Raw genomic sequence first — 27,235 nt, 5'->3', positions numbered from 1 at the left:
ATTTTAAAAATTAAAATCCTAGTACTAAGCATTACTGATTCACATTCAAAAACTGGAATAGACATTGACTCTATTCTTAATTAACTCTGTTCTTAGAATAGTCGCTCATCTTTATTAATTTAAAGTATTTAGTTATTCTGTTATTGTTACAAATACTAAATCAAAAGCCAAGCAAACGAATTGAATAATTTTGGTATGTAATTTTACATGCTTAACTTTTTGTTGTTTGTAACCCGTCTAAGTTTCACATATTAATCCTTTTCGACCAGTAAACTACCTTTTATATGCTATGTGTGGGTCTTTGATATTCGGGAAGAATACAAATAATTGTCAAATTATCTCCTATATGTAAGTGTGGGCAATATAATGTTATCCGGGTTAAATGCGACTAACTGTCGAATTCTCTGCTATAGCCTACGTGTGGGCTATACTTTATATGCAACTATCGCACAATATATTAAATAGCTAGTATAAGCTTTGTATTGCAATTACACATTAGTATAAGATTTGTATTACAATTACATCTGGTTTATTCCTAATAGGTGCTTACATTTTAATTTTGATTAATTTTTAGGACTAATAACTTTATTACATTTTATTTAAATATTTTCTATTTTGAAAATAATTCCTTGATTTTTAGAAAACTCAATTTTTAGCTAAACAATATTTTTAAAATTGTTTTTAAAAACATGGACATTTAAATGTATGCTTCGGTATACCGAATGGTCATTGATTTGTTTTGTTTCAAATGTAAACTAACAGCTAAAATAAATTTATAATGTTATATTCACTTTCAGTAATCAATTAAAATGATTTTTTATTCACGAACCCCGATGAATGAATGTCGACTTTACGACCTAAAACATTTTGGCAGATATTTAAACTGCTAATTGTTTTTTAACTTAAGTTCATTCCATTTATAGAACCTTACTCAAGGACGCTACAGCATGTAAGCAGTGGGAGTCAAACCCAAGGCCTTCTGTAGTAAAGCCATATGTTCACACCACTACAATGAATTATCAGTAACTTTACCCTTTTAAAAACACCAGGAATGATTTTTATTTAATAAAATTTTAAATAAATTCGCTGATTTTTATTGGGATTCAAATAAAAAGCAGCAACACAAATTGGCAAGTTTACAAAAATTTACTAAAAAACAAAAACCAGTCAAAGTAGTAGTACCAGACTACTTAGTGTAACGTCATTACCTTGACGTAACTGTACATGTGACGTCACTACTCGTCATAGCTGTATGTCGTCACTAACAGGTACAGGTGGGCACACATCATAGCTATGTCACACTTTGTGACGTCATTGACATTATTACTTTTACTGACAACTATAACTTTTTTAGATTATGTTTGAGTGACGTATCGGTATTACGTCATTAGTAAAACGCTTTTGTGACGTCACTTAACAAAATATATGATCCTAAAACATTTAAGCGCAAATAATATATCCAATATGACGTCATTTTTGGCGTTATTAAAGTGTCGCATTGTTAAGCTGATTGTGACGTCACGCTACATTTGTTCGTCGTCCATGTAAGGAGGATTTCGCTGCGCTGGAGCAAACGCGCGACCGAACAAAAGTTTTTTCCCCATTTGCCTCGTCGGTACTTCGTGCTCGTCTGGAAACCATTTGGGCTGGTCTGTGACGTCATTATGTCGCGTCGAAACGATGACGTCAGGCTCTTCTTGCCCGCCGACAAACTCGAGTTTGCTGCGCGAGAATTTTGCTTGGGCGCTTGTATAACTTCCGCTAGACGGCGTAGTGAGCGATGACGTGCTGTTTAAACTGTGACGGTCGACGTCGGTAAACGAAACAGGTCGGCGTTGAAAATCGTACATATCAGCCTGTTCAATGAAATGCAAACTTTATTTTAGTATAAGAAGTTTTTTTTATATTTGTTTATCCTTGATGTGGGAAGGTCAGCTTAACGACCTAAACATAGAGTAACATTGGTTACCCCAACTCAGTCTCGAGTTGTCTTTAGCAGTTTGAAAAATCATAGAATATAATTGCTTTTTAGGATATTATAAATGTACAATTTCTTGATATTTAATCTACTGATTACGTGCTGGCTCAGCGGGAGTTCATACCGTTTATATCGCCTTACTCAAGGGCGCTACAGCATGAGATCATTAAGGATTGAACCCAAGACCTCATATAGTAGAAATAAGTGTTTGGCCATTACACTATGCTAAAGTGATGTTTTTTTTATATGACGTGTTTGAGCTACTTGTAAACGCCGGGCTCAAGGGCAAATAGTGTGGCATTGGTGCGCCTCAAATCCGAAACCTTTTGGTGTGTTTGTGGTATCTGTAAACGCCGAGCTTAGAGGGGGAAAATGTGGCACTGGTGCGGCTTGAACCCGAAACCTTTTAGTGTTATTAAACTATCTGTAAACGCCGGGCTCAAGGGCTAATAGTGTAGCAATGATGCGACCCAAACCCGAAACTTTTTTGGTGTGTTTATGCTAACTGTAAACGCTGGGCTCAAGGGCTAATAGTGTGGCATTGGTGCGACTTGAACCCGAAACCTTTTGGTGTGTTTCAGCTAACTGTAAACGCCGGGCTCAAGGGCTAATAGTGTGGCATTGGTGCGACTTGAACCCGAAACCTTTTGGTGTGTTTAAGCTATCTGTAAACGCCGGGCTCAAGGGCTAATAGTGTGGCATTGGTGCGACTTGAACCCAAAACCTTTTGGTGTGTTTGAGCTAACTGTAAACGCCGGGCTCAAGGGCAAATAGTGTGGCATTGGTGCGACTTGAACCCGAAACCTTTTGGTGTGTTTCAGCTAACTGTAAACGCCGGGCTCAAGGGCTAATAGTGTGGCATTGGCGCGACTTGAACCCGAAACCTTTTGGTGTGTTTAAGCTATCTGTAAACGCCGGGCTCAAGGGCTAATAGTGTGGCATTGGTGCGACTTGAACCCAAAACCTTTTGGTGTGTTTGAGCTAACTGTAAACGCCGGGCTCAAGGGCAAATAGTGTGGCATTGGTGCGGCTTGAACCCGAAACCTTTTGGTGTGTTTGAGCTAACTGTAAACGCCGGGCTCAAGGGCAAATAGTGTGGCATTGGCGCGGCTCGAACCCGAAACCTTTCGCTCGTAGTTTAACGCCATGACCACATTATTGCAAAATCACCTTAGATTTTTAATAACCTAATAACCCACCGCCATATAATCAGCCTCATGGACATGTTTTGGATACTTCTTGTTTCGTGCAAAATATAAAATTAAACCCAGAATTATAATAACTCCTGCCACGATCACTACTATAATGATAATGTACACGAAAAAATTGTTTCTTTCTGTAAAAAAAGGAATATTATTTTTAATCAACAGTTTTGATAAAGAAATAAATATTACTAAATATATATAAAAGCAATGCTTACAGGACGATATATATACATATGTTCAATTAATAGGCCTACAAAATATACGAAACTGCCGCTTGTAGTGCTTGGGGTAAACTATTAATTAAAGTTGTAGATAGTGTGGCCATGGCGTCGGACTATGAGCCGTAAGGTTTCTGGTTCGAGCCGCACCATTGTCACACTATTCGCCCTTGGGCCCGGCGATTACATACAACTTAAACACACCAAAAGGTTTCGGGTTCAAGCCGCACCAATGCCACACTATTCGCCCTTGAGCCCGGCGTTTACGGATAGCTCAAAACACGTCATAACACCACACCCCTACCCAATAAAAAAAATATAAAATCTATCACCTTAAGGTGATATGGAAAACAAAAAATTAAAATTGTAAATAACGTAATAAAAATCGTATCAATATTGTTAATTAAACATACGTAATAAAGTAGTATGAGGTGCTGTTGTGTTATAAACCCCTGGCTCTAAGTCGTTCATTAATTCTAATGGAACGGTGGTGATTGTTTTAGTCGTTGTTGTCGCTGTTGTTGTTGATTCTGTTGTTGTCTGTAACCAAATTTAAAAGTTTCATTTTTGTAAAACAATTTTTTTAGTTAAATATCCAATACACTGTTAAAATACTAAAAGTAAAATGGTTTAAGTATTTTAAAAAGTAAACACCATTGTTATACGTCAGTATTTAAATTATGAGGTCATAAACTTAATAAAAAAACTTATAAAAATTAAAACCAATTAAAATAATAAGAAAACTTGAGTTTAAATAAATCTTTAAGCCACGAGTAGTTTTATATGGCCTCAGGGTAAATAATTTAATTCTAATATATTTGTCATGTTATAACAATTCTGTGTGTTTTAAATTCCAAGTTTGATAATTTTTGTTAACTTTTTATCCTGAATCTTTAAACAAAATATAAAATTTGAATCAAAAAATTAAAAATATAATTAAATGACGTAATAATGTAGTTAATTGACGTAATAATAAAGGTCAAATGTTATCACAAAACCGGGTTTTATTTAAAATGGGAAAAAACTTTTTGGGAGAAATAAGTTTTAACCGGTTTTATAAAATTGTCAAAAGTTCAGATTTTATTTTTCATTTTTATTTCTTTAAACTCAATAACGTAAAACCTTTTTGTTAAAAATTGAACACTATGTTTTACATCATAAGGCCTTGGGTTCGATCCCCACTGCTCTCATGCTGTAGCGCTCTTAATAAGTGGCTATAAACAATATAAACTTCTGCCAAGCCAAAACTTTATTAGCAGCATAATTACCAGGCAATTATAATCTCTATAATATCTCAAACTGCTTAAGACAACTCGAGACTGGGTTGGGGTAACTTATGTTACTTTATGTTTAGTTGGTGAAGTCGATCTCCCACATTGAGGATAAACAAATATACAAGAATCTTAATTTACAAATTTTTTTGTTCCAAAAAACTTACAGTGGGGCAAGTGCAACAGAGAACCCTGATTTTGTAATCATGGCAATAAAACGGTTTCTCAGGCTCGAGTTGGGTGAAATCAACAGGGCGTGACGTACACGTCAATCCCTGTGTGACGTCACAATTGATCCCGGGTTGTCCCGCAATCGAGAAAGGAATTTCGGGGTTCCATTTGTCCCTAAAAATAAAAAAATAAATTATAAATTTTTTTTTTAATTTAAAAAATTAAAATTAATTTAAAATTAACAAAAGTTAAAAAAAAGTTAGATTTATGAGTTAAGTTATTTCTTATAACAAGAAAAAAAAATTATTCTAAAATTAACATATTCTTATATTAAACAAAAAAATTCAAACAATTTAAAATAAAATTTAATTTATTTTAGATGAAAGCATTTTTGTCATAAATCAAAAACAGAATTTGTCGAATATTGAAATTAAATACTTTAATGTTTTTTAACAAGTTTTTTTGACATTTAAAAAAACCGAAGTTATTTTAGCAACAGTAATATTATCCAATAATTAATCTAAGATAAATGATGTAAGTAGGTCACCGCGTGTTGTCATAGTTAAAGTCTTAAAAAAATTTTGAATTTTTGAAACGAATTTTTGAATTTTTGAAATTTTGAATTTTTTTCTAAAAATTTTGAATTTTTGGACAAAATTAAATACTCAAAAATTTTTTTAATTTAAACATAAAAAAAAACAAATAAAAAGTTGTTATATTAAGTATGACAATTCTATTTAATTAAAATAAAGAAATAAGCCCTTAAAAATTAAAAAAAAACGCTAAAAAAAATTCCCCCAAAAAATTAAAACATATTTTTAAAAGAAAATTTATGACAGATTTTAACTGAATTTCATTTTACCTGCATTGTATATCATCGGGTTTTTCACAGAAAACATAATTTTGTCGCAAGACATTAAAACTGTTGTTATCGCCCACTAGTGGATCGTAATTTTGATTATTCATCCATTCTGTCCAGTTGCCTAAAAATAATTAAAATAATTCCGTTAATTAACAACATTTTTTAGTAATTATTTATCGTCAAACATCTATAAAGTATCAATGCACAAATTTTACTAAATTAATATTGGAACTAATAGTCTGCATGCTGAAGAACACCTGGTTTCACTACACGAGCTTCTGGGTTTGATCCCCACTGCTCTTATGCTGTAGCGCCGTTAAAGGCGCTTTAAACGGTATAAACTTTTGCTGAGCCAGCACTTAAACAGCAGCATAATTATCGGGCATTTATAATCTTTAATATTCCAAACTGCCAAAGTCAACTCGAGACTGGGTCGGAGTAACAAATGTTTCTTTATGTTAGGGCCGTGAAGTCGACTTTCCCACATCGAGGATAAATAAATATAAAACAATGTTAAGTTATGCTATTATATGGTTTATTTCTATTTTCACAATTCAATTCAGGCAAATTAAAATGTAGGCTTATAACCTTTTATCTTTTATTATAATTGTAATACATTTTTTAAGGCTTGTTGCCTTTTACGTCACTTAATAAGGATTATGACGTTGCAATATTGAGCGTTTAATATTAAGTTTTAGGAGCGCCAGTAATCTAAACAAATTTAAGCCAGATAAGTCAATGTTTTACATGAACTAAACATTATAAGTAAAATGTAAAAATAACATTAGTAACAAAGTATAGGCTATACCAACGTATATATTTTTTATTAGTTGTTGATTTTACTATTTCAATAAATCTATTTTAAAGCAAAAATGTTTAAATTTTGTTATCAGTTTTTCTCGCATATTTCGTTTCAAATCAAGCGTTTAAAACTTCATTCCTCGCTTCGTAAAACTCGAAAAATATACATGTTTTACATGCCAACCTTTCAGCCACGACGACACGTATGGTGTTGACATATACATCAGTTAAAGAACGGCTTAAGGCGCGTTTGTTTTGATGAGGTTAGAGGTGGATTCGTCTTAATTTCGTGTGGTTTGGTTTGACGTATTTTGTTTATTAGTAAGAGGTTTATTATTGACTGAGATGGCGAATTTTTTTGTTTCTTATTCATCTACTTTTCACATAAACAGCGTAATTTGTTGAAATTTATTTTAATTCCAAAATATTATATTTAAAACTTTTTTAATTAAATTTCAGTGCTTTTAAAAATAATATTCAAAAAAATAAAATTTAAAAACTTCAAAATTGAAAAGTTTAATTATATACTTTAATTAAAAATTTTGTTTCATTTTATAAGCTTAAATCTGTTATAGTCATGTGGGCTTAATAGATTCCTTTATTTAACCTTTAAAACTACTTAAAAAATTACGAATGTTACACACACTAATTTTTATAATTTCTATATACTTACATTTACATCCTTCGTTATTGAATATTGGCGAATTTTCATTATTTAAAGCCAAGACTTTTGACGTTAGTACAAGTAGAAAAACTAAAATGAAAAAAATTACAAATTATTTTGCATGTTAATTAACTGGCATCCGGCAGCATGGCGTAGTGGTCAGACCACTTGGCTTTACTACAATAGGTTCTGGGTTTGATTTCCACTGTGCTCATGCTGTAGCGCCCTTGAGTAAAGCGCTATAAATTATATGAACTCCTGCTGAGCCAGCACTCAATCATCAGCATGATTATCAGGCAATTATCATACACATTATATCCCAAACTGTTAAAGGCAACTCGAGACTGGGTCGAGGTAACTGATGTTACTCTATGTTTAGGTCGCGCATTCGACCTTCCCACATTAAAAAAAATAAAAACAAAAATTTATAACTTGTGAAAAATACAGTAATTAAATATAAAGAATAATTTTAAGCCATATTTTACGTTTGTGTAGATGAAAAGTATGCTTTAAAGGCACTATTGTCATATAAATCCCCTTTAATGTTAAATATAATTCAACATTATAATTTAAGCCATAAACACTCTTTTCCTTTGATGTTACGCGCTATCGGTTTTAACATCTTTTTGGTAACCATTTAATTTCAATTAAATATTTCGTTTTTTTGTAAGTTATTTTGGCTTAAGAAAATTTTGTAATACCATAAAATACCAAAAGCTTAATAAATAATATATTGTTCTTAATTTTATATCGAAGTAATTGCTGCTAAAATACAATCTATAATTTAAGTATTACTATATAGTAAAGTTTGGTAACCAAAAAATATCATTTTTTTGTTTCAAAATTATTTTTTTTAAATTAAATAATAGCGTGGGAATTAGGGTTATAATGCTTAAATACTTCAATTAAATGTAACATAACACCAAGTACTCGTTTAATCATTATTATGTTGTTGGGTATGTTACAACACTACATATATTAAATTGTTAATATTAAGTAAAGGTAACTTAAGCTGCTATTTCATTTAAAAAAGGTTAATATTTTACCATAATAGGTTTTTTGAAGTTCAAAAATTTAGCATAATAAGCATTTTTTTAAATGCTGATACAGCAAAAATTCTTATTTTTTTAAACTTTGTACCTACTAACCTAGAATATTAACTTAGACTCTAACTTTATAAATATAAGTATTACTTACAATATAATATCCTTGAAATAAAAATCCGTTCCATTTTCATTAAATATTTCAAAAATTAAACAAAAAAATGAAATTTAAAATTTATATTTCTAAATCTAAACAAAATAAATTGTTAGAACCTAAAAAGTTTGATGCTTTAATATTTAAATACTCAATCTTATGTTTCTATGTGTATTTTTTTAAGTTACATGTTTATATAACGAATATACATAACATAACATGTTAAAACAGTTTATATACTTAAGTAACGTAAAGCTAAATATATATATATATATTGTTTTTGTATATATCTTTATCCTCGATGTGAGAAAGTCGAATGCGCCACTTAAACATAAAATAACAACTGTTACTCCGACCCAGTCTCAAGTTGCCTGTGGCAGTTTGGGATATTATAGATTATATTTGCCCGATAAATATGCTGCTGATTAAGTATGGCTCAGCAGAAGTTCATACCGTTTATAGCGCCTTACTCAAGGGCGCTACAGCATGAGGTCAGTGGGGATTAAACCCACGACCTCATGTGTGGTGTAGCAAGTGTTCTTACCACTACACCACGCTATAGATAACCTCTGCATATATTCCAACTACAAATAATTTCAAATACTATTTTATAAAATAATTACGAAGGCTAAAATAATATATGGACTACAATTACGTAACACATCTTATAAATACACATTTTTAACTGTATTTATTTTTCGTTACTTTAAAAAATTCATAAAAGAACTGTTTTTATTCTAACTATACCACTTATCAAAAATACCACCGACCAATATTGACAATTGATTTTATCAATAACCCAACTGTCGATTCATGTTGCGTTACGCGACTTAACGAACAATAAAACAGCTTACGTAGGAATGTTACGTTTCTGCTTCGTTGGTCACGTGACCACGAGAGAAAGTTTACAATTAAAACCCAAGAAAAAATCGAGTTTTTATGAAAAATTTTGGGTGGCCTCACATTCGTATTAAATAGACCGTAAAAATTGCACTTTTTCGGTTAAAATATTTTATATTAACAAAACCTAAATTTGTAAAAACTTTTAAACTTTAAAGTTACTTTGTTAAAGTTAAAAAATTATATTTTATTTTAGATGTTAAATTATAAAGGTTTCGATTTTAAAGTAAAATTCTAATAAAAAAAAATGTTAAAATCATAAATAAAAATTACTAACACAAATTAATAATAAAATAATCGAATTGCAATTGCATTTTAACATCTTAGGGTAAAAAGAGTGCCTTAAAAACGCATTTTACTAAAATAACTCTTACCATAATTTAATCAATTACATTATAAATTTAATTATCTTTAAATATATATTTAGTTATCCTAAATGGTCCTAAAACTTTAGATTTCAGGTATTAACTACTTAATATTGATAAAATTAGTTTTTAACGCGCTATTTTAGCTTTTCTATATAGCCTTAAACCATAACTCTTCTACTAAGTATAATAATATATGTTTAACTGTTACACTTTACAACTTGTAATTCTATTTTAAACAATTTTGTTAACAATGCGTTTAACAAACGAGTTTGTTTTGTTATTGTTAAAAAAACAATTCATCTCTAAACAATTGCGTATTGTTAACTAAACAATTACATTTTTTAACTTTAAATAATGATGTGTGATATCATTTTGTTAAATATTTTAATCGGTATTTGGTATTTTTTAACTTTTATAAATTAATAATTTAAACTTTAATTGTTATTAAATAAAGATTTAAACACAATTATTTATGCAGTTGCTATTTCATTATTTTTGTAATTTAATTTTGTTAGCTTTTTAAACTACGAATATCCTTAAAGTTTGGTTATTTATTAGAACTGCATTATTTCTGATATTTAAAACTTTGGCTAAACATTTCGTGACGTAATTAACGTTATTTCTCTGTAAATGTTAAAATTTAACTTAAATTATTTTTTTCTATATTTTTGGGCCTAAAACTGAAATAAATCTAATTTTAACTAAGTATAGTAGTTAATAATTGTAACAAAGACTGTTTAAAATCCATCTAAAACTTAACATTTTAACTATTCTTATTCTATTTAAAACAATTTACCTACTTTTAAATTAAGTAAATGTAAACTTTCGTTACCTAAACTTCAACAATTTATGATTAACACAACAGTAATGTTATCCTTATTTTATTTAAGACTATTTATTTATTTTTTAAGTTAAATTAATCAAACTAAATTGAATTTAAAAATAAATAATTCTAGTTTTTAAAACTTTTTTGTTAAAACTAAAATGTTAACACCGTGTCTATACCTGTAATCATCAGACCATGACTTTTCGACCTTTTTCTACCATATGACGATTTTTATTGTTTTATGTCGCGTTCTAGAACTTTAAAGACAATGAAGTACACGGAAACGTTTTTGTGACGCGTGTTTTTATTCATATTGTGACGTTTATGGTTTTCTAGAATATTTAATTGCTTAAATTTGAATTTGTAAAAACTTGAGTTTTAAAATTAACGAAAATTTTTAATTTTTTGTTTTTTTTTGTAAAATTTTAAATTTAAATTATATTTCTTGATATTATGTTGGCTTAAATTAATCATGATTATAAAACATACATTTATTAATTATTAACTTTTAAATATTAAAATACGAAATTTACAATTTAATAGTGTATTTTTAAAACTAATTCAACTTGAACCAATACGCCCTCAAGCGATAAATAAAATGTAGAAATTTGGCAAATTTTTTTAAATTTTTGTAACTTATTTGTAAAGAAAAATGATTGCGCTAAAATACTTGGTATAAATTAAAAAAAAAGGTATTTATTTTCTTTGAAACTTTTACTAAAAATCAATCTCATCAAAATATTATTTTAAACCAACAAAAACGAACCCCACCGTCGCACGAAACATTTATACATTTTCTTTTCTATTGTGACGAAAACTATAGGCATTGTGACGTAACGGGGCTCAAAAGTCGACGATACACTTAACTATTGTGCGATAATACTTTGGGTCGCAAAGTGGTATTATTCGACCTGTTACGATTCTAGAATTTAACCACAATACTTAAAGAATATTGGAAAATCTAAAGTTTAGAAATTTAGGAAAAAAAAATTAACTTTTTAGTTGACTTCAGTTGTGTTTAGTAAGTGTGGCATTATATGTAAAACGAATAAAACTGTTTCAAGTACTATAATGAAATGGTAAGAGCTATTTGTAGGTGAATATATATTGTTCATTGAACTAGCAAGCTTCGAGAAACTACAAAGTATAATATTGATAAAATAATATTTAAAATTATTAATTTTTAGATTGTTAGACTATCTATATATATATATTGGAGTTTTGTAAAAAATAGGCTGTCAACAAGTTAAATATAACGTTAGGAAATTAAGAAATAAAAACTCAGTTAACTAGAATAAGAAAAATGATATAAACAATAATTAGTTTTACAAATAAACAAAAATTTAGATAAATTTTGAGCTTTAAAAGTTAACATTAAACTGATATACAAATGGCTTTGTCATTATAATAATTAAAACTTTGTTTAGTAACAAAGCGTTATTGTTTGCATTAAACTGTTAAGTAGAAATCTCAAGGTTTAAGAGCTTTGTCAAATATTTATTTTCAATATTTATTTTGTATAGTTTAAATATTGTTTCACAGCGTTATAACACTATAGGTGTAGGGGTTAGTATAGTGTTTAGTGATAGTTACTACCTATATTGTACAATTTATATATCAGAAATAACGTTATATTATATTAATTACTGTAGCTTCTATATTATTTAACGATTTTTTTGTATATATCTTTATCCTCAATGTGGAAAGGTCGAATGCGTGACTTAAACATAGAGTAACATCACTTACTCCGACCCAGTCTTGAGTTGTCTGTGGCAGTTTGGGATATTATAGATTATAATTGCCCAATAATTATACTGCTGATTAAGTGCTTGCTCAGCAGGAGTTCATACCGTTTATAGCGCCTTACTTAAAGGCACTACAGTATGAGAGCAGTGGGAATTGAACCTAGGAGCTTATGTAGTGTAGAAAGTGTTTTGACCACTACACCACGCTAAGGGTTAAGTTTACTTTTAAATAGAAATATATTTGAGTGTTTAAAAAAGCTTTTTTTTATGTATTTTTAGCTTTTATTAGGCTAGGGTAACTTTTTGGACTAAAAAACAACATATTTATAATAAAAATATAGATATGACATTTATAACCGTAAACTATGGAGGTATGTTAAAATTTTAGGCTTTTTTAAAATCTATGTAAAATAATATTTATAATAGAAAAGTATTGAACAATATTTATTAAATTTTTCAGTTATTTTTATCTTAATTAACTTACAATACTTAATTAAACTTTAATTTAAAAATAAACTCAATTAACTTGTATTCTGATACCTTTCAATGACGGTTTTGATTTCATTTGTGACGTCATAATAGCGATTTGTTTTATTTTTAGACGACAAAAGAGAGATTTTTAATCCAAATTGTCAAACGAAATTGTTGATTGAAAATATTAAAACAAGATGTAAATATCCGCTCGAAAGTAAATTTACTTTTTAATTTCAAAAAATTTACTTTTTTTTAACTGTTTTTTTTTAATGAAAAAAAAATTTAATTGATTTAAAAACCCCTTTTAAAATTAAAAATATAAAAAAATAAAGAAGTAGAAAAATACAACATTAAAATTTTAGATTTTTAACCATTTAAAAATTAAAAATAAATATTAATATTGATTGCAGTATAATACTCGAAAAGAAATTTAAATTTTTATTTGAAATAGTTTGCTAGTTTTTAACATTTTTTAATCATATTTTTTATTATTTTTTTTTTTTAATAATATTTTATTTTTATTTATTATTTTTTTTTTTTAGTTTTTTTTGATATTTTTAATTATTTTTTTTATTAATTACCTCTTTTTTATAATTTTTTACTTTTAGTTTGCTTTAATTTTAATTAATTAATTTTTAATATTACATTTTGATTTTTTTTAATTTTTATTTTTTATTTTTTTAAATTAATTTTATTTTTTTATTTTTTAGTTTTATTTATTATTTTTTTTTATTTTTTTATTTAAATAACTTTTTAAATAGTGTTTATTTTTATATTGTTTTAAATTAATTCTCAATTTTAAATTAACTTTTTTAAAAAATTTTTTATTTAATTTTTTTAAATTAATTTTTTTTAATTTTTTTTTTTTAATTTTTTTAAATTTTTTTATTATTTTTTTTTAATTTTATACATTTTTTAACTGTTCTAACTTCAAGTAATTAAATACTGTTTAGTGCAAATCGAGTTATGCGACTTTAACGGAAATCTAAAAAACATTTCGCAAACCTCCGACAAATATGCGAACAACATCTTAACAGTAGACCGCGAAAACTTGGTTTTATTGCAAGTTAAACGTCACAACGAACCACGTGACGTCATGCATGACTCTTTAACGTCATTGGCGTCGACGGTGACTGATGGCGTCACAAATGACGTCACGTATATTCCGTTATTGAGGAATAGCGAAGTGATTAATTCTAGATTTACAGGTTAGAAAAAAATGTAAAAAAATTAAAAAAATTCTAAAAATAAATTTAAAAAAGTAAAAAAGGAAAAAGGCAAATAAATAAAAATAAAAAAAGAAAAAAGTTAAAAAGGAAAAAAAAAATTAAAAAATAAGTCAAAAAATTAATTTTATTTTATTCTTTTTTTTGCATTTTTTATAAAGCTCGCCTAACAAACCGGGATTCCCCGACACCGAGATCTGAAAGTCGATCTCGAAGGTCGAAAGAAAAAAAGGAAAAAAATCGAAAATCTGTCGACGTCACAGTCCCTCCCAGTGACGTCATATCCGGTTCTCCAGTGGTGCCGAAAAAGAGAAATGGTAGCAGCAGTAAAAGAACAAAGTCACGTGGTAAACAAAAGTAACACGTGTTCTTGTGACGCCACACAAGAAAATCAGTGACGTATAAAAAATTGAATTTATGACGTCATAAAACCGTGTTGCTATGCAACCACATTTTTGTTATTTTTTTTTTTATACTTTAACAAATAAATCAACTTTTTTAATTTGTTCGGTTTATTTTAAATATATTTACAGAATAAATATCACAAACGACTTTTAATAAAAAAAAAAGGAATTTAAAAAAATTATTACAAAAAGTCCTGCACAAAATTAAAATTAATAAATTACTAAATAATTCTTAATTAATATCGTAGAATAAAATACGGGAACACATTGAAAATGTAAAATTAAAAGTTAACGTCTTTAAAAAACATTTTGAAATCAGAATAAAACTGAAAAATAAACATGTTTTATATACATAAATGTTAACAATTTGTATAAAATATAAACAGTTTATATCTATCGATGTGGCCGTTACTTACAATAGAAAAATATTATTTGGGGTAAAAAAAACAGTAAAAAACAGAACCCTTTCGTAAAAGTTTAGATTTGTTCGTTTAAATATATTTTCGTTGGTCAAAAGTTTAGAAAACTTTAAGTTTTGGTTGTCGTGGGCATCTCAGAGCTCGGCAGAGTAAACACATTGCTTAAAAAATTTAAAATATTTTGTTAAATTTAAGCTTTAGGCTAAATATTGTAAGATAGTCTTATTTAACTAAAAAGTCATACTTTCTTATTTTTGGTTTAAATTTTTTAGGCCCTTTTTAAGGATTATTTTTAAAAATTTGGTAAAGATAATATTGGATTTAACTTAATTTTTAATTGTTGTTTTTAGTATTTTATTTTTTAATATTTAAATTTAAAATTTTTTTAAATAAATGTTTATTTTATCAACTTACTCTTTCGTTTGTTTATTCGTCTGCAAGGTTTAATTCGATTTTTCTTGTTACAAAACAAACCACATGAGATAACAATCTAAAAATAATAAAAACTTTAGTTTAATTTGTTGTTAATTTTAGTAAAAAAATCGATCGTGATTTATTTTTTTATTTTTTTTTACAGTTGATTTTTAACGGCTTTTTAAAATGGGTAACATCAGTTACTCTGACCTAGACTCAAGTTGTCTCTGGCATTTGGGAAAATTATAGATTATAAATGCCCGATAACCGGCAGCGTGGTGTAGTGGTAAGAATACTTGCTACACCACATATGATGTCGTTGGTCAATCCCCACTGATTTCATGCTGTAGCGTCCTTGAGTAAGGCGCTATAAACGGTATGAACTCTTGCTGAGCCAGCACTTAATCAGCAGCATAATTATCGGGCAATTATAATCTATAATATCCCAAACTGCCACAGGCAACTCGAGACTGAGTCGGGGTAACTGTTGTTACTCTATGTTTAAGTCGCGTATTCGATTTTCCCACATCGAGGATAAAGATATATATAAAATTAATCTGCTGATCTAGTATTGGTCCAACAGGAACTTAGATAAAAAAAATTTTTTAACCCTACGTTATAGCCACAAACTATAAGTTAAAAAAATTAAAAAAACGAAAATAATTAAACTTTTCGTTTCACCTGCATTTTATTCATTCTGACAACGTTTTTCATTTCCGGATCCATCATTTGTTTCACAGTTTCTTTCATTTCTTTCATTTCCTTCATCTCAGCTAAATCAGTCTGGTCCTGTGGCATCATAGAATCCAAATACTTCATCGCGTTTTCCATCGAGTTTTGGTGGTTAGGGGCTTAAAAAAACTTAAAATTCGGTTTCATATTTTACGTTTTTAATTTATCTTATTTTTTTAATTTAAAAACTTAAAAATATTAAAGTTTTATGTGATAACTCTTTAAATAGTGCGGTTACAATTTACACTTAATAACGGGTTAGTAAATTGCAGATAACGTTGTTATAGGGTTACAAATAGAACTTACATTTTTGCTGGTTTGTAGATTGGCATAACGCGATTGCTAAAAATATTGTGAAAATTATTTTTAAAGACATTTTTAAAAAAATTATTCAAATATCTGTAAAAACATTAAATAAATTTAAAATATTTGCAAGTAGCAGCAATTTTTTATACTCTAGCTATCTATAAACCCCTTATCTATACGCAGCAGCTATATGGCAATTTTAGATTCAACTCAGTCAATATATATACCTAAGCCCAAATTTTTTAAAACAATTAAATATATCGAATTGCCTACAAAGTTATTTTTACAATTTTTGCAGCTTAATAAACTATGTTATAGCAAGTGACAAATAGCTTGAAGCAATTTGTGTAAAATTTTACATTTTCCTTTGAGCACGTTTTAAAAAATTCCTCTTTTAAAAATAAATTTCGAACCTCGAATTTCAATTTTTTTCTTTAGGTTATGTATTTGAAAGCTTTAAGTACAAAGTGAGAGCAACACTATCGTAATGTTAGTGTCGTATTAACGCCTTGAGCATTGACTTAAATTCCTGGAATTCTCGGGAAATTCAAAAAGTGTTTACGTTTTATTATTATCCCGTATATAGAAATAATGATCTTTAATTTTATAAAACAATTTGTAAAAAGTTGTAATTATTTTTAATTTATGGCTGTTCTTATACAGTTTTTAAGTTGTGATTAAAAAAATTTGCCATAATTAAAACACATTAATTTTATTAACAAAAAGTATAAAAAAAGCGATCCAAAAACTAACAAAAAACGATATCAAATACTACTTGAGGTTATATTGAACATATGTTTTTATGGCGTTTAGAAAAAATTAAAAAAAGAGGCAATAAAATGATAATAATAAAAAGAGTTTAACGCATATTTTTTACAAGTAATTAATACAATCTTACACTTTTGTAATTTATTTGACTATTTTTTATGTAAATGTTTTAGAGACATATGTTTTTAAATAGAATTAACATAAAATATATGTTTTTTTCTAACTTTGACTTTTATCATTATTCTTATATTGACCAATTTAAAAGTTAAATTTTAAGTTTAGAATATTTTGTTAATTTTCCTTCTTCTTGGGCATTGTATAGATCTACAAAAATGACAAATTCCTAAAAAAACAAAAAGTTTAATTTATTTATAATTTAATATTTATTTGGCGTTATTAACAATATAATATAAATAACTAAAAACGAATATATAGTGTTATAATGATCTAAAATTTATATGCATTTATTTTGATATAGTCTATATATCTGTTATTGTTCAAAAAGAAAAATATTTTAAAAAAGAAAATATTTTGTCAAAAAAGAAATATTTTGTTTGAGTTTTTTACTCTTATTTTTCTACTTACTTCGCCTAGCAAACTTGACACAACTTTTTGGACGATTTTGTGGGTTACAATACACATTACAACGAATTCGTATCTGAAAATATAATTGTGTAACAGAATTTAAAAAAAATTTAATTGTGTAACAGAATTTTTTTAAGGGCATATGCGACTTGTGTTTTTTAAGTTAATAGTTTTGATTTTAAATTGGGAAAGGGTGTGCTGTTGTGACGTGTTTAAGCTATCCGTAAACGCTAAGTTTATGAGCGTTTAGTGTAGTATTGGTGCGACTCAAACCCGAAACCCGACTACCCAAAACTATATGCATTTTATTTAAAAAGATATGCTGTTTTTACATGTTTAGGCTATTCATTAACGCCGAGTTCATGAGCGTTTAGTGTAGTATTGGTGCGACTCAAACCCGAAACCTGACTACCCAAAACTATGCATTTTATTTAAAAGAAATGCTGTTTTTACATGTTTAGGCTATTCATTAACGCCGAGTTAATGAGCGTTTAGTGTAGTTTTGGTGCGGCACGATACTGGGTATACAAAATTCTGGTTAATATTGTTTAATTACAACCGGCAGCGTGTGTAGTGGTAAGAACACTTTCTACACCGCACATGAGGTCGTAGGTTCAATCCCAACTGATCTCATGCTTTAGCGCCCTTGAGTAAGGCCCTATAAACGGTATAAACTCCTGCTGAGCCAGCACTTAATCAGCAGCTTAATTATCACGCAATTATAATCTATGATATCCCAAACTGCTACAGGCAACTCGAGACTGGGTCGTAGTATTTGATGTTACTCTATGTTTAAGTTGCGCATTCGACTTTCCCACATTAAGGATAAAGATATATACAAAAAAAAATATATATATTTTAACGAGATGCCATAAGTGGGAATTAAACTTAAAACCTCACGCGGTAATGTCTTATGTCTAAAGCGCTTTCTAACGTTTAAGAAAAAACAAACATTTTCTTACCTCGCCTTTTTCTACGCGAACTGTTTTACCTCCCGGCTTAACCAATTCAGAAATACTTTTCCGCATTTCTTCCATATCCATGTTATCCGTGTCGTTTTTATCATATATCATCTGATCCACGTACTCCATCGCAGCTTGGAGTGTTTTAATGGAATTCAAGTTTGCAATTTTCTGACATAAACCTAAAAATTTAAACTTTTTATAGAATAATGACAACTTTATAGATTACGCAGGGTAAGTTTATATATTTAGCATCAGCCCTTTTTATGTATATATCTTTATCCTCGATGTGGGAAAGTCGAATGTGCGACTTAAACATAGAGTAACATAAGTTACTCCGACCCAGTCTCGAGTTGTCTGTTAGTTTAAGATTATACTCCTTTGCATTAGTAGGTATTAACTGAATTTTAACGTGTTTATTATTTAAGGGCTTTGCAGTAGTAAAAGTTAAAATTGTAGATGCTTCGATTTGGAAGCAGTGGGAATCAAACCAATAACTTAAAACGACGATGCCATATTCTTTATAAAAATTAAATGATATACAGTAATCGTTGGCCTTACCTTTTTCTGGCCTTTCCACGATACAGAATAATGCAATAAAATACAAAACAGTTAACCAGTTCATATTAGCACAGGTTAAATATTAGCTTGCTTAAAATTATCACTAAAAAATTTTGGTTTAGTAGGTTTAAAATTATTAAAAAAAATGTAATAACTATTTTTTTACGTCATTAACTTTTAACTTTTTACGCTCGTTAATAAATATATCACACTACTTAAGCCTACTACTTGAATGCATAAGCTTAAATGGGTACATTAGTCTATTTGATTTTAAATCAAAAGTTTGATCAAAATTAAAAATTGCGATAAATTTTGCCCCAAGCCAAAATGTTTTTAAGAATCGTTTTATTTGTTTGAACCTAAAAGTCAAAATATTGTTAATATAAATATTCAAAAATGATAAAATAAAATTTTTTGTGCATGCGTTTACAAGCAAGTAGCTGCAATTCTAATTTTTAAAAAAATAAAAAATTTTAAGCACATTTTTAAATCTATTTTTAACCATTTTTTTTTAAAGTAACTACAAAAAAACAATTTTAAATTTATTATTATTATTGCAAAAGGTTATTCAAAAGTTTTTAAAATTCTATTTTTATTGAGTTACTTATTTTTAATTACCACAGTTTAAAAATAGGGTTTTTATTGACATAATAACGTTGCATTAAACCTATATTTATAAATATATTTTTATTTTATTTTACAATAATAACAACAACGTGCACTTATTTTTAACAAATATTTATTTTTGTAATTAGTTAAATTGCGTAAAAGAATTTATATTTATTTAAAAGTTATTAATTGTACACGTTTAATTTAAAATAAAATTTTACAACAAATTACGTCATTTGCTAATTATAATAAATTAATTAACTAAACAAATTGAAATATTAACTTTAAATAATTAAATTAAAATGCGGTTTTGCTTAATAAAATTTATTATTTTGATATTTAAAAAATATTTTAATTCATTGCCTTTGGCATTTTTTCTCACAAACTAAAATTTAACATTTTTAGATTAAGAAACAACCTTTAGCGCAGAAAACTTTTTCATTTTGTCGTAATCTTGGTAGCTAAAACATGTCTTGGAAAGTTTTATGTGGTAATTTAAAGTTGTTATATAGTTTGAAGGCTGTCGTTTTAAGTATTCTTTATATTTTAGTAAATATGGTAAACTGATAGTGGTTTTGAGGTTATATTGCTGATGGTTAAGAGTTGAGGTTTATAAAGACGCGCCTAAAATTGTATTTTCGTGCTACATAAACTAACAATATCATAATTTGATGGAAAAATATTGATACTAATTTAAATATATAAACAAAATGTAAAGTTTAATATTTTAGCTTACTGTTTTATGGTTAACTAATTGGTTAGTTTATTGGTATAGGCATTAGTTAATATAACAAGGTTTCGAATAATTTGAATCGCAAAAATTAATTTACGGCCGGATTAGGGTAACAACTCAATTAACTTTTGTAAACGCGTGCTGGGATAACAACCTTTACTCTAAGTATATTCTGCAAATTCAGTCTTTTCACGGTGGTAAAATATAGTTGTTCTGGCATAAATGCACTGCATACGATTTTTTTTGTATATTTTTCAATCCTCGATGTGGAAAGGTTGCATTCACAACCTAAATACAGAGTAACAATAGTTATTCGGACACAGTTTCAAATTGCTTTTGGCAGTTTGCGATATAATAGTTTATAATTGCTCGATTATTACCCTACAGCTTGAAAGCAATAGGAATCGAACCCGGAACTTCATGAAGTAAAACCAAGTGTTTTGACTACTACACTGCGATGCAGGATTTGAATAAAATAACGTGACATAGGTTAAATTTTTTTTCGTGATTCAGAATTTAAAAACACCTAGGTATCGTACGTGTTTGTTAATTGTGTTTGTTAAAAGTACGACTGTCGTATTGTGTTAGCGTACAACTAATACTATTAGGTGAACTAAATAAAATTGCTTTATTTTATTACATTTAATATAAAAATATTATTTGTTTTATTTTCAGGCTCTGAACCGCAAACATGTTTTTAAAACTTTTTTTAATAACAATTGCGATTACTTTAACCCAACAACGTCGAAAAGTTACCCTTACTTGTAGTTCAGGTGGTCCCACCCGTCGGTTTGGGTTACCCGGGAAGTTAGGTCCCGTCGGTCCCGCTGGTGAACCGGGACCTAAAGGTGACCGAGGAGACCGGGGCTTGAAGGGAAGCTCTGGGTCCGGGGTGTCTGCTCCGGTTCGTGCGGGACCACCTGGTCGCCCGGGAGTTAATGGTGCCCCCGGTTCGGCCGGTCACAACGGTTTTCCGGGAGCAAAGGGCGAACCGGGAGTTTGCGATTTTTGTACTGAGTTTATGGAAGACTTAAGCGAGTTGAAAAATCAGGTTGAACAACTGGAAGCCAAGGTTAAAGGTAAAAACAACTTTTTTGTAACTATTTTGTCAATTTTAAGTTATTTTTGGCGTTTTTCTTAAGTTAAACTGCAATACATGGTGTATTTTTAATATAATTGTTGTTTATATTTTATTTTCAACCGTTTAGCTCGATTTAGTAAGGTGCTTATGGTCTTTACTCTATCTCAGTCAAACCAACCGATAGGCTAATAATCAGGCAATAATGTTGCCTTAAACCGGTCAATATTTAAAAGTAGTTAAACAACCCTAGACCTCGGTCGTAAAATTAGGATGCAAAAAATTAGGATTGTAAAATTAGGATGCGTTCAGTTTGTTTCAAAAGATGTTTATTTATTTTTTTAGCGTTGCAGACTGGCAAAAAGACTAAGCCCTCCAACTGTCTCGAAATTCTTAACTCTGGTTCAAAAGAAAGTGGTGTTTATGAAGTGGATATTGGTGGGAAAACCAGAGAAGTTTATTGCAACCATACAATTGACGGTGGTGGTTGGTTGGTAAGTAAAACTTTTAAAAGTTTTGGTATTTTAATATTACGTAATATTAGCGTCGCATGTCCTAAGTAGTGTGTAGGTAAGTAGTGTGGTATTATTGTCGTGGCATCAGACTTCTATCCAAAAGGTTTAGAGATCAAGCCGCGCCAATACCACCCTATATTTGCCTATAAACCTGGCGTTTACAGATAGCTTAAACAAAACATAACAGCACACCTTTTCCCAATACATAAAAAAAAAAAAAAAACGAAAGCTGATGTAACGTTTTGAAACGTTTGTTAATAACATTCTAGTGCGGGTCGCCTGACGCGCCTTTTGCGGTGCAGACGTTGATTAAATACCTTAGTAATTTAAATCTTGGACAGTCTAATTTGGCCAGTCATATGGCATTGTTTGTCTATTTGATGATTGCTTGAATTTTGGTAGTTCTGACTTAAAGACTTGACGTGTAGACGTGTTATTTTAAGGTCTATGCTCTTGTAACTTTGCTTAGCATTACATTATATGTTGTATTATATTTTAGACTTTAGCTTCTGTTTTATATTCTATCAATAAATTATTATAGCTTTTACTGAATTAGCATTTGACTACTAGCAAGGTTACAATTGGTCTTTCGGTGGGCCGTTAATACAGCGTTCTGGTTCAAAACTGGCACCAAATTAGTTTTTAGTTAACGTAGAGCGTGACAATTTGGTTACACTAATATTAAAAAAGCTAGGTTCAATTCTGCATTTAACGTACATTTTTTTGCTATTTAGAAAGTACTTAAATAAATACAAGAGCAATTTACAACAAACTAGTGTTAAGCATTTTCATATTTGTGTTTAAGGTGTTTCAAAACAGAATAGATGGTTCGCTAGATTTTTATCGAAACTGGGAGGAATATGTGAATGGATTTGGTGACCCGAACAGGGAATATTGGCTTGGTAAAAACTAATAAATTTTTCCTATTTTCCTAACTTCAAGACTTCAAGACTTTGTCGTAATGATGTCACTAAAGTTATTTTTAGCGTTCTTTTTATCTAGTATAAATCAACTTTTGTCAGCACTGCTGTTTTATAAGTTATTTGTCAGTACTGCTGTTTTATAGGTTATTTGTCAGTACTACTGTTTTATAAGTAAAAAAAGTTACGCAAAAGCCGTGCCAAACGTTATAATGCCCACAACCTTTTTTTTCAATCTTTAGTAGCGTTCGCGTTTTGTTTAATATTTATTTTTATAATGGTATGACAATAAATAAGACTTTGTTTTCATATAGGTTTGAAGGCACTTTACCAGCTGACGAAAAGTGAAAATTATGAAATGAGAATAGATATGGAAGGCTGGTCCGAGGCTAATACGATTCAATATGCTAAATACAGGTCAATTATTACGTAAAAAAAACTTATTACTGCATGAAAAGTGATGACTAGAATTTTTAATGTTGTCGCATCGTGGCGCCCTTGAGTAAGAAGTTAACTGTTTTAACTTTTGTTTAGTGTGGTATACCGGTCATGGCTTAGATATACAAACCGAAAGGTTTCGGGTTAGATCCGCATCAATGCCACACTATTCATAATTAAATCCGGTGTTTACAGATAGCTTAAACAAGTCGAAACAGTACACTTTTCTTAAATAAAAAATACAAATACCAATACAAAAATAAATATGTTAAACTTGAAATTAAATGACGATTTTATAATAAGCAATTTTAGGCTTATAATATCCAAAAATAATTTTTTCTTTAAAATTTTTAAAGCTGGCACAAAAATAGGTACAATAAATTTATTTTTTTAATATTAGTGTATTCCGTATTGGATCACCAGAAACATTTTATCGACTGATGACGTCAGGTCATAGCGGAACTGCAGGTGGGAATATATATATGTAATATGCATTGTGTCTCGAGTTGGCTTCTGCAGTTTGGGATATTATAGATAATAATTGCACGATAATTATACTGCTGATTAAGTGCTGGCTTTGCAGGAGTTCATACCGTTTATAGCGAAAGGGCGCTACAGCTTGAGAGCAGTGGGAATCAAACTCCTAAGAGCGCTACAGCCTGAGGGCGCTACAGCCTAAGAAAATTACCTAAGGGCGCTACAGCCTGAGAGCAGTGGGAATCAAACTTAGGACCATATGTATTAAAGCCAAATGTTCTGGTATAAAAAAATTATAAACTTGGTCTGTATTTATTTATTTAAAAAATAAAATTTAAATTTTGCAGCAGATTAGTGTAGTTAGATAAATATATTTTTATTTAATTTTTTAAAGGAGATGCATTAGAGTTTCACGAAGGACAATCGTTTTCAACATTTGACCAAGATCATGATAGCAGAAACATAAATTGTGCAGTTCAACAACATGGCGGGTGGTGGTACAACGCTTGCGCTTTATCGAATTTAAACGGAAGATACTCTGGTCTTAGAGCTGGTAGAGGATCCAATGCGTGGCAGTTGGGTTATGGGAGTGGGAATGGACTTAAAATGACATCTATGAAAATGCGACCTTTGCCACTTTCTAAATAAAAGAAGTTGTGTTTTATAGTTCTTCGTTTAATGTAATATATATGGCTTATGTATTATTTACTGTAAAATCTTAACAGTTTTTTGTTAAGTTTTTTAGGTGTTTTTTCGCAATAAATACGCCAAGATAAAAAAGCTAAAAATACACTTTCGAGGATAAACAATGTGAAAATGTTAAATTGTAAGTGATTTATTGGCAACACTTACATGTAAACAAACTTTGTTTACATGGTTACCAACACGCGGCAGTTTGTTTATTTATTGTCAAGTGTTTTATTGTTTAAAACGAATAAGAGCTTGTTAATCGAATTTATAAGATGGTTTCAAGATGTTTATTAATCAAGTTTACGCTTACAAAGAAGTAAGAAACAAAATTAGAAAGTTTTAAAGCACTTATCGGGTTTTATTAACAATAAAACTATCGGACACATTTTTGTTACATTTTATATTATTAATTTAATAAGTTTTTAACATTTTGTAAGAATAATTTGTGTGTTAAGTTAATTTGGATGCCTTAGTAGGGTTTAAACAAAAGATTATTTAGTTTAAATATACGTTTTTATACTTGTTTAAAATTCGTATAATTTATTTTCAATTTACGATTCATAAATTTTAAATTTTAGACATTTTTATTACAAACAGTTGTATAACAAATATTTAAACATTAAAGTTGAAAGTTACCTGTTGTTTAAGTGTTAAAAACTAATTTGTTATTGCTAATTTAAAAAAAAACTATGAAGAAGCTAGCTTTTTTAAAATTGATAATGAAAATCTAAATTTTTTTAGAACATGTTTAAGTAAATTTTAAATGTTTAAAAATGATTGAAAAAGGATTTTTAAAAAGTGTGGAAGGAACTCACGTTCTAAATTTAACTTCAACAACAATCGGAAAAGAAAATTGTGATATTCTGTTAAATGTAAGTATTTTGTTTTATAAACTATTTCAGTCTGTCTGTCAGTAGGTCAGTCTGGAAAGTAGGGCAGCATGCACGCATGAGATTTTTTACGGTAAAAAAAATCCACGCCCGAAATTAACATTTTGCACGCCTGGTTGTTAAAAAAATTTGCGCACGCACAATACTGACGCCTTGTATATTTCAGCCAAATTTAAGTAAAACACGCCAACATAAATCATGCATGCACGCAAAGATCGAAAATTGTGGTACGTGTGCATGCGCAGTCACGCCACTTTTTACGCTTGCACGCAATAGATCTCGTCGAAAACTGCCCTATTTTCCAGACTGGTCAGTAGGTGGTTTTGTAAAAAGCAGACAAGCCAAGGGACTTATAGTTGTGCATGCATTGCATTGGTTCTTAAAGAAAGGTGTACAAAATCCTAAATTTAGGCATTAATTTTTTTTAGCGAACATTTTTTTTGCATGCTCGCTGCCTTACTTTTTAGCAAAGGTGGGCACCAAATCGTTAATGCATTAAACGTTAAATAACGAAGTTGAATTTTTTGTTAAAATTTAACTTTTAAGTTAATTTTAAAAATTGTTATCGGACCTGTTAACTTTCGTTAAATTTTGCTTTTATTAAATTAAGTCCGTTAATTTAATATTTTTACAAGTTTACCATGGTAATATAAAAGTATATGTTTTATAATCGTCTCAATTTTTAAACAATGTTTGTAACTACTACCGGGCCGATGTTATTTGGGCATTATTTCAGTTTAAACTTTTTTTAAACTTATTTTCGTTAAGTTAAAATATCGACTAAGATAAAAGCTCTATTTTTTTTATAAAAAAGGTCATTTCTTTGATTGTTTTAATTAAATTTTAACGTTAACGGTTAACGATAACTTCTGTTACATTTCGTTTAATTTAACGAAAAAACGTTAGCAAAGTTACTGTATTGTGTAACAAATAACCAGTTAACGAAGTTGCTTTTTTGAATAACTGTGCCCACCTATGCTTTTCAGACTAGCTTAACCAAGTGTCTTTAAATAAAATACTATAGTTCCATTTGTTGCAGAGTCATAAATTAAATCTAAGGTCACTAATGAGACTTAAAATTTATCCTCAACACAGAAAAACAACTTTAACCAAAGTTGTCTTATAATAAAGTTGGATTTTTTTTTAATATTTCTGAATCATAAAATTTAGCAATATCTTTGTTTAACAATACATTTATTGATTTTTTTTAGCACTATAAAATTACAATAAATAATACAGTCATATTGTAAAAAGCACTAAAAATCAATTTTATAAATAAAAACATGCTAAAAAAAATAAAACATTTACACATTCTTTTCTATTATAATATGCCATAAAAACTGTATTTAATTCAGCTTAAAAACTATCTTCTTCTTATTTCAACACAGGATTGCTCGGCAGAACTACAGCATGCAGTGATAGAATACATTGGAGAAGAAGACAGTTTTCTACTACACGACCTCAACACAGCTCATGGTACTTACGTGAATGACTGCAGAATACAGAATGCTGGAGTAAGACTGGCCCATGGTGATGTCATAAAGTTTGGGTATAACGGAAAACCGTTCGAACTTCAACTTAACATGACTGCTACGGTAGGGGTTGTTTAATATTTATAGTATATAAGATTTGTAGCATTTATAGATATATACAGTTATAATTAGTTTAATAAGGTTTTAAAATTTAATAAGGTTTTAAAAATAAATATTTTCAGAATTTAAATAACCATGATAATTTAATTAAGTTTTTTTAATTAAAAATGTGTATATATAATGTTATTATTTTTTTTAATTAAACTGTGTTGTTGAAATATCTTATAATGCAACAT

At 28.9% G+C, this 27,235-nt stretch overlaps 5 protein-coding genes across 5 annotated transcripts in view; 3 read left to right on the top strand and 2 right to left on the bottom strand.

Annotated features, from left to right (window-relative positions):
* Nucleotides 1-1,048: 1,048 nt before the first annotated feature.
* On the bottom strand, nucleotides 1,049-8,486 carry LOC145742102 (uncharacterized). The gene is made up of 7 exons (XM_082559862.1): nucleotides 8,368-8,486; nucleotides 7,180-7,260; nucleotides 5,706-5,826; nucleotides 4,840-5,017; nucleotides 3,815-3,941; nucleotides 3,178-3,314; nucleotides 1,049-1,856 (listed from the first exon to the last, which is right to left on the bottom strand). Exons 1-7 carry the CDS (start codon nucleotides 8,405-8,407, stop codon nucleotides 1,524-1,526), a joined length of 1,017 nt encoding a protein of 338 aa, XP_082415988.1. The 5' UTR covers nucleotides 8,408-8,486; the 3' UTR covers nucleotides 1,049-1,523.
* A 3,997-nt stretch (nucleotides 8,487-12,483) lies between these two features.
* On the top strand, nucleotides 12,484-14,302 carry LOC145743413 (uncharacterized). The gene is made up of 4 exons (XM_082561367.1): nucleotides 12,484-12,577; nucleotides 12,808-12,894; nucleotides 13,634-13,888; nucleotides 14,068-14,302. Exons 1-4 carry the CDS (start codon nucleotides 12,550-12,552, stop codon nucleotides 14,265-14,267), a joined length of 570 nt encoding a protein of 189 aa, XP_082417493.1. The 5' UTR covers nucleotides 12,484-12,549; the 3' UTR covers nucleotides 14,268-14,302.
* A 418-nt stretch (nucleotides 14,303-14,720) lies between these two features.
* LOC145741211 (uncharacterized) lies at nucleotides 14,721-19,121 on the bottom strand. The gene is made up of 7 exons (XM_082558757.1): nucleotides 19,058-19,121; nucleotides 18,497-18,678; nucleotides 17,535-17,607; nucleotides 16,182-16,217; nucleotides 15,825-15,994; nucleotides 15,144-15,219; nucleotides 14,721-14,890 (listed from the first exon to the last, which is right to left on the bottom strand). Exons 1-7 carry the CDS (start codon nucleotides 19,119-19,121, stop codon nucleotides 14,829-14,831), a joined length of 663 nt encoding a protein of 220 aa, XP_082414883.1. The 3' UTR covers nucleotides 14,721-14,828.
* A 1,969-nt stretch (nucleotides 19,122-21,090) lies between these two features.
* On the top strand, nucleotides 21,091-24,475 carry LOC145741205 (fibrinogen-like protein A). The gene is made up of 6 exons (XM_082558750.1): nucleotides 21,091-21,478; nucleotides 21,823-21,971; nucleotides 22,798-22,894; nucleotides 23,227-23,329; nucleotides 23,751-23,818; nucleotides 24,222-24,475. The coding sequence occupies exons 1-6, from the start codon at nucleotides 21,091-21,093 to the stop codon at nucleotides 24,473-24,475; spliced, it is 1,059 nt and encodes a 352-aa protein (XP_082414876.1).
* A 781-nt stretch (nucleotides 24,476-25,256) lies between these two features.
* Nucleotides 25,257-27,235, top strand: part of LOC145743747 (forkhead-associated domain-containing protein 1-like) — a 46,559-nt gene continuing 44,580 nt past the window's right edge. Inside the window, exons 1-2 of the mRNA XM_082561783.1 lie at nucleotides 25,257-25,389; nucleotides 26,796-27,002. Coding sequence (XP_082417909.1) covers nucleotides 25,291-25,389; nucleotides 26,796-27,002 — 306 coding nt within the window. The 5' untranslated portion in view covers nucleotides 25,257-25,290. The remainder of the gene's footprint in view (nucleotides 25,390-26,795; nucleotides 27,003-27,235) is intronic.

Source organism: Corella eumyota, chromosome 2 (genome assembly GCF_963082875.1).
Source record: "Corella eumyota chromosome 2, kaCorEumy4.1, whole genome shotgun sequence".
NCBI classification, from domain to species: Eukaryota; Metazoa; Chordata; class Ascidiacea; order Phlebobranchia; family Corellidae; genus Corella; species Corella eumyota.
The sequence above is the reverse complement of the archived record's forward strand: the minus strand, read 5'-3'. Positions and strand labels throughout refer to the sequence as shown.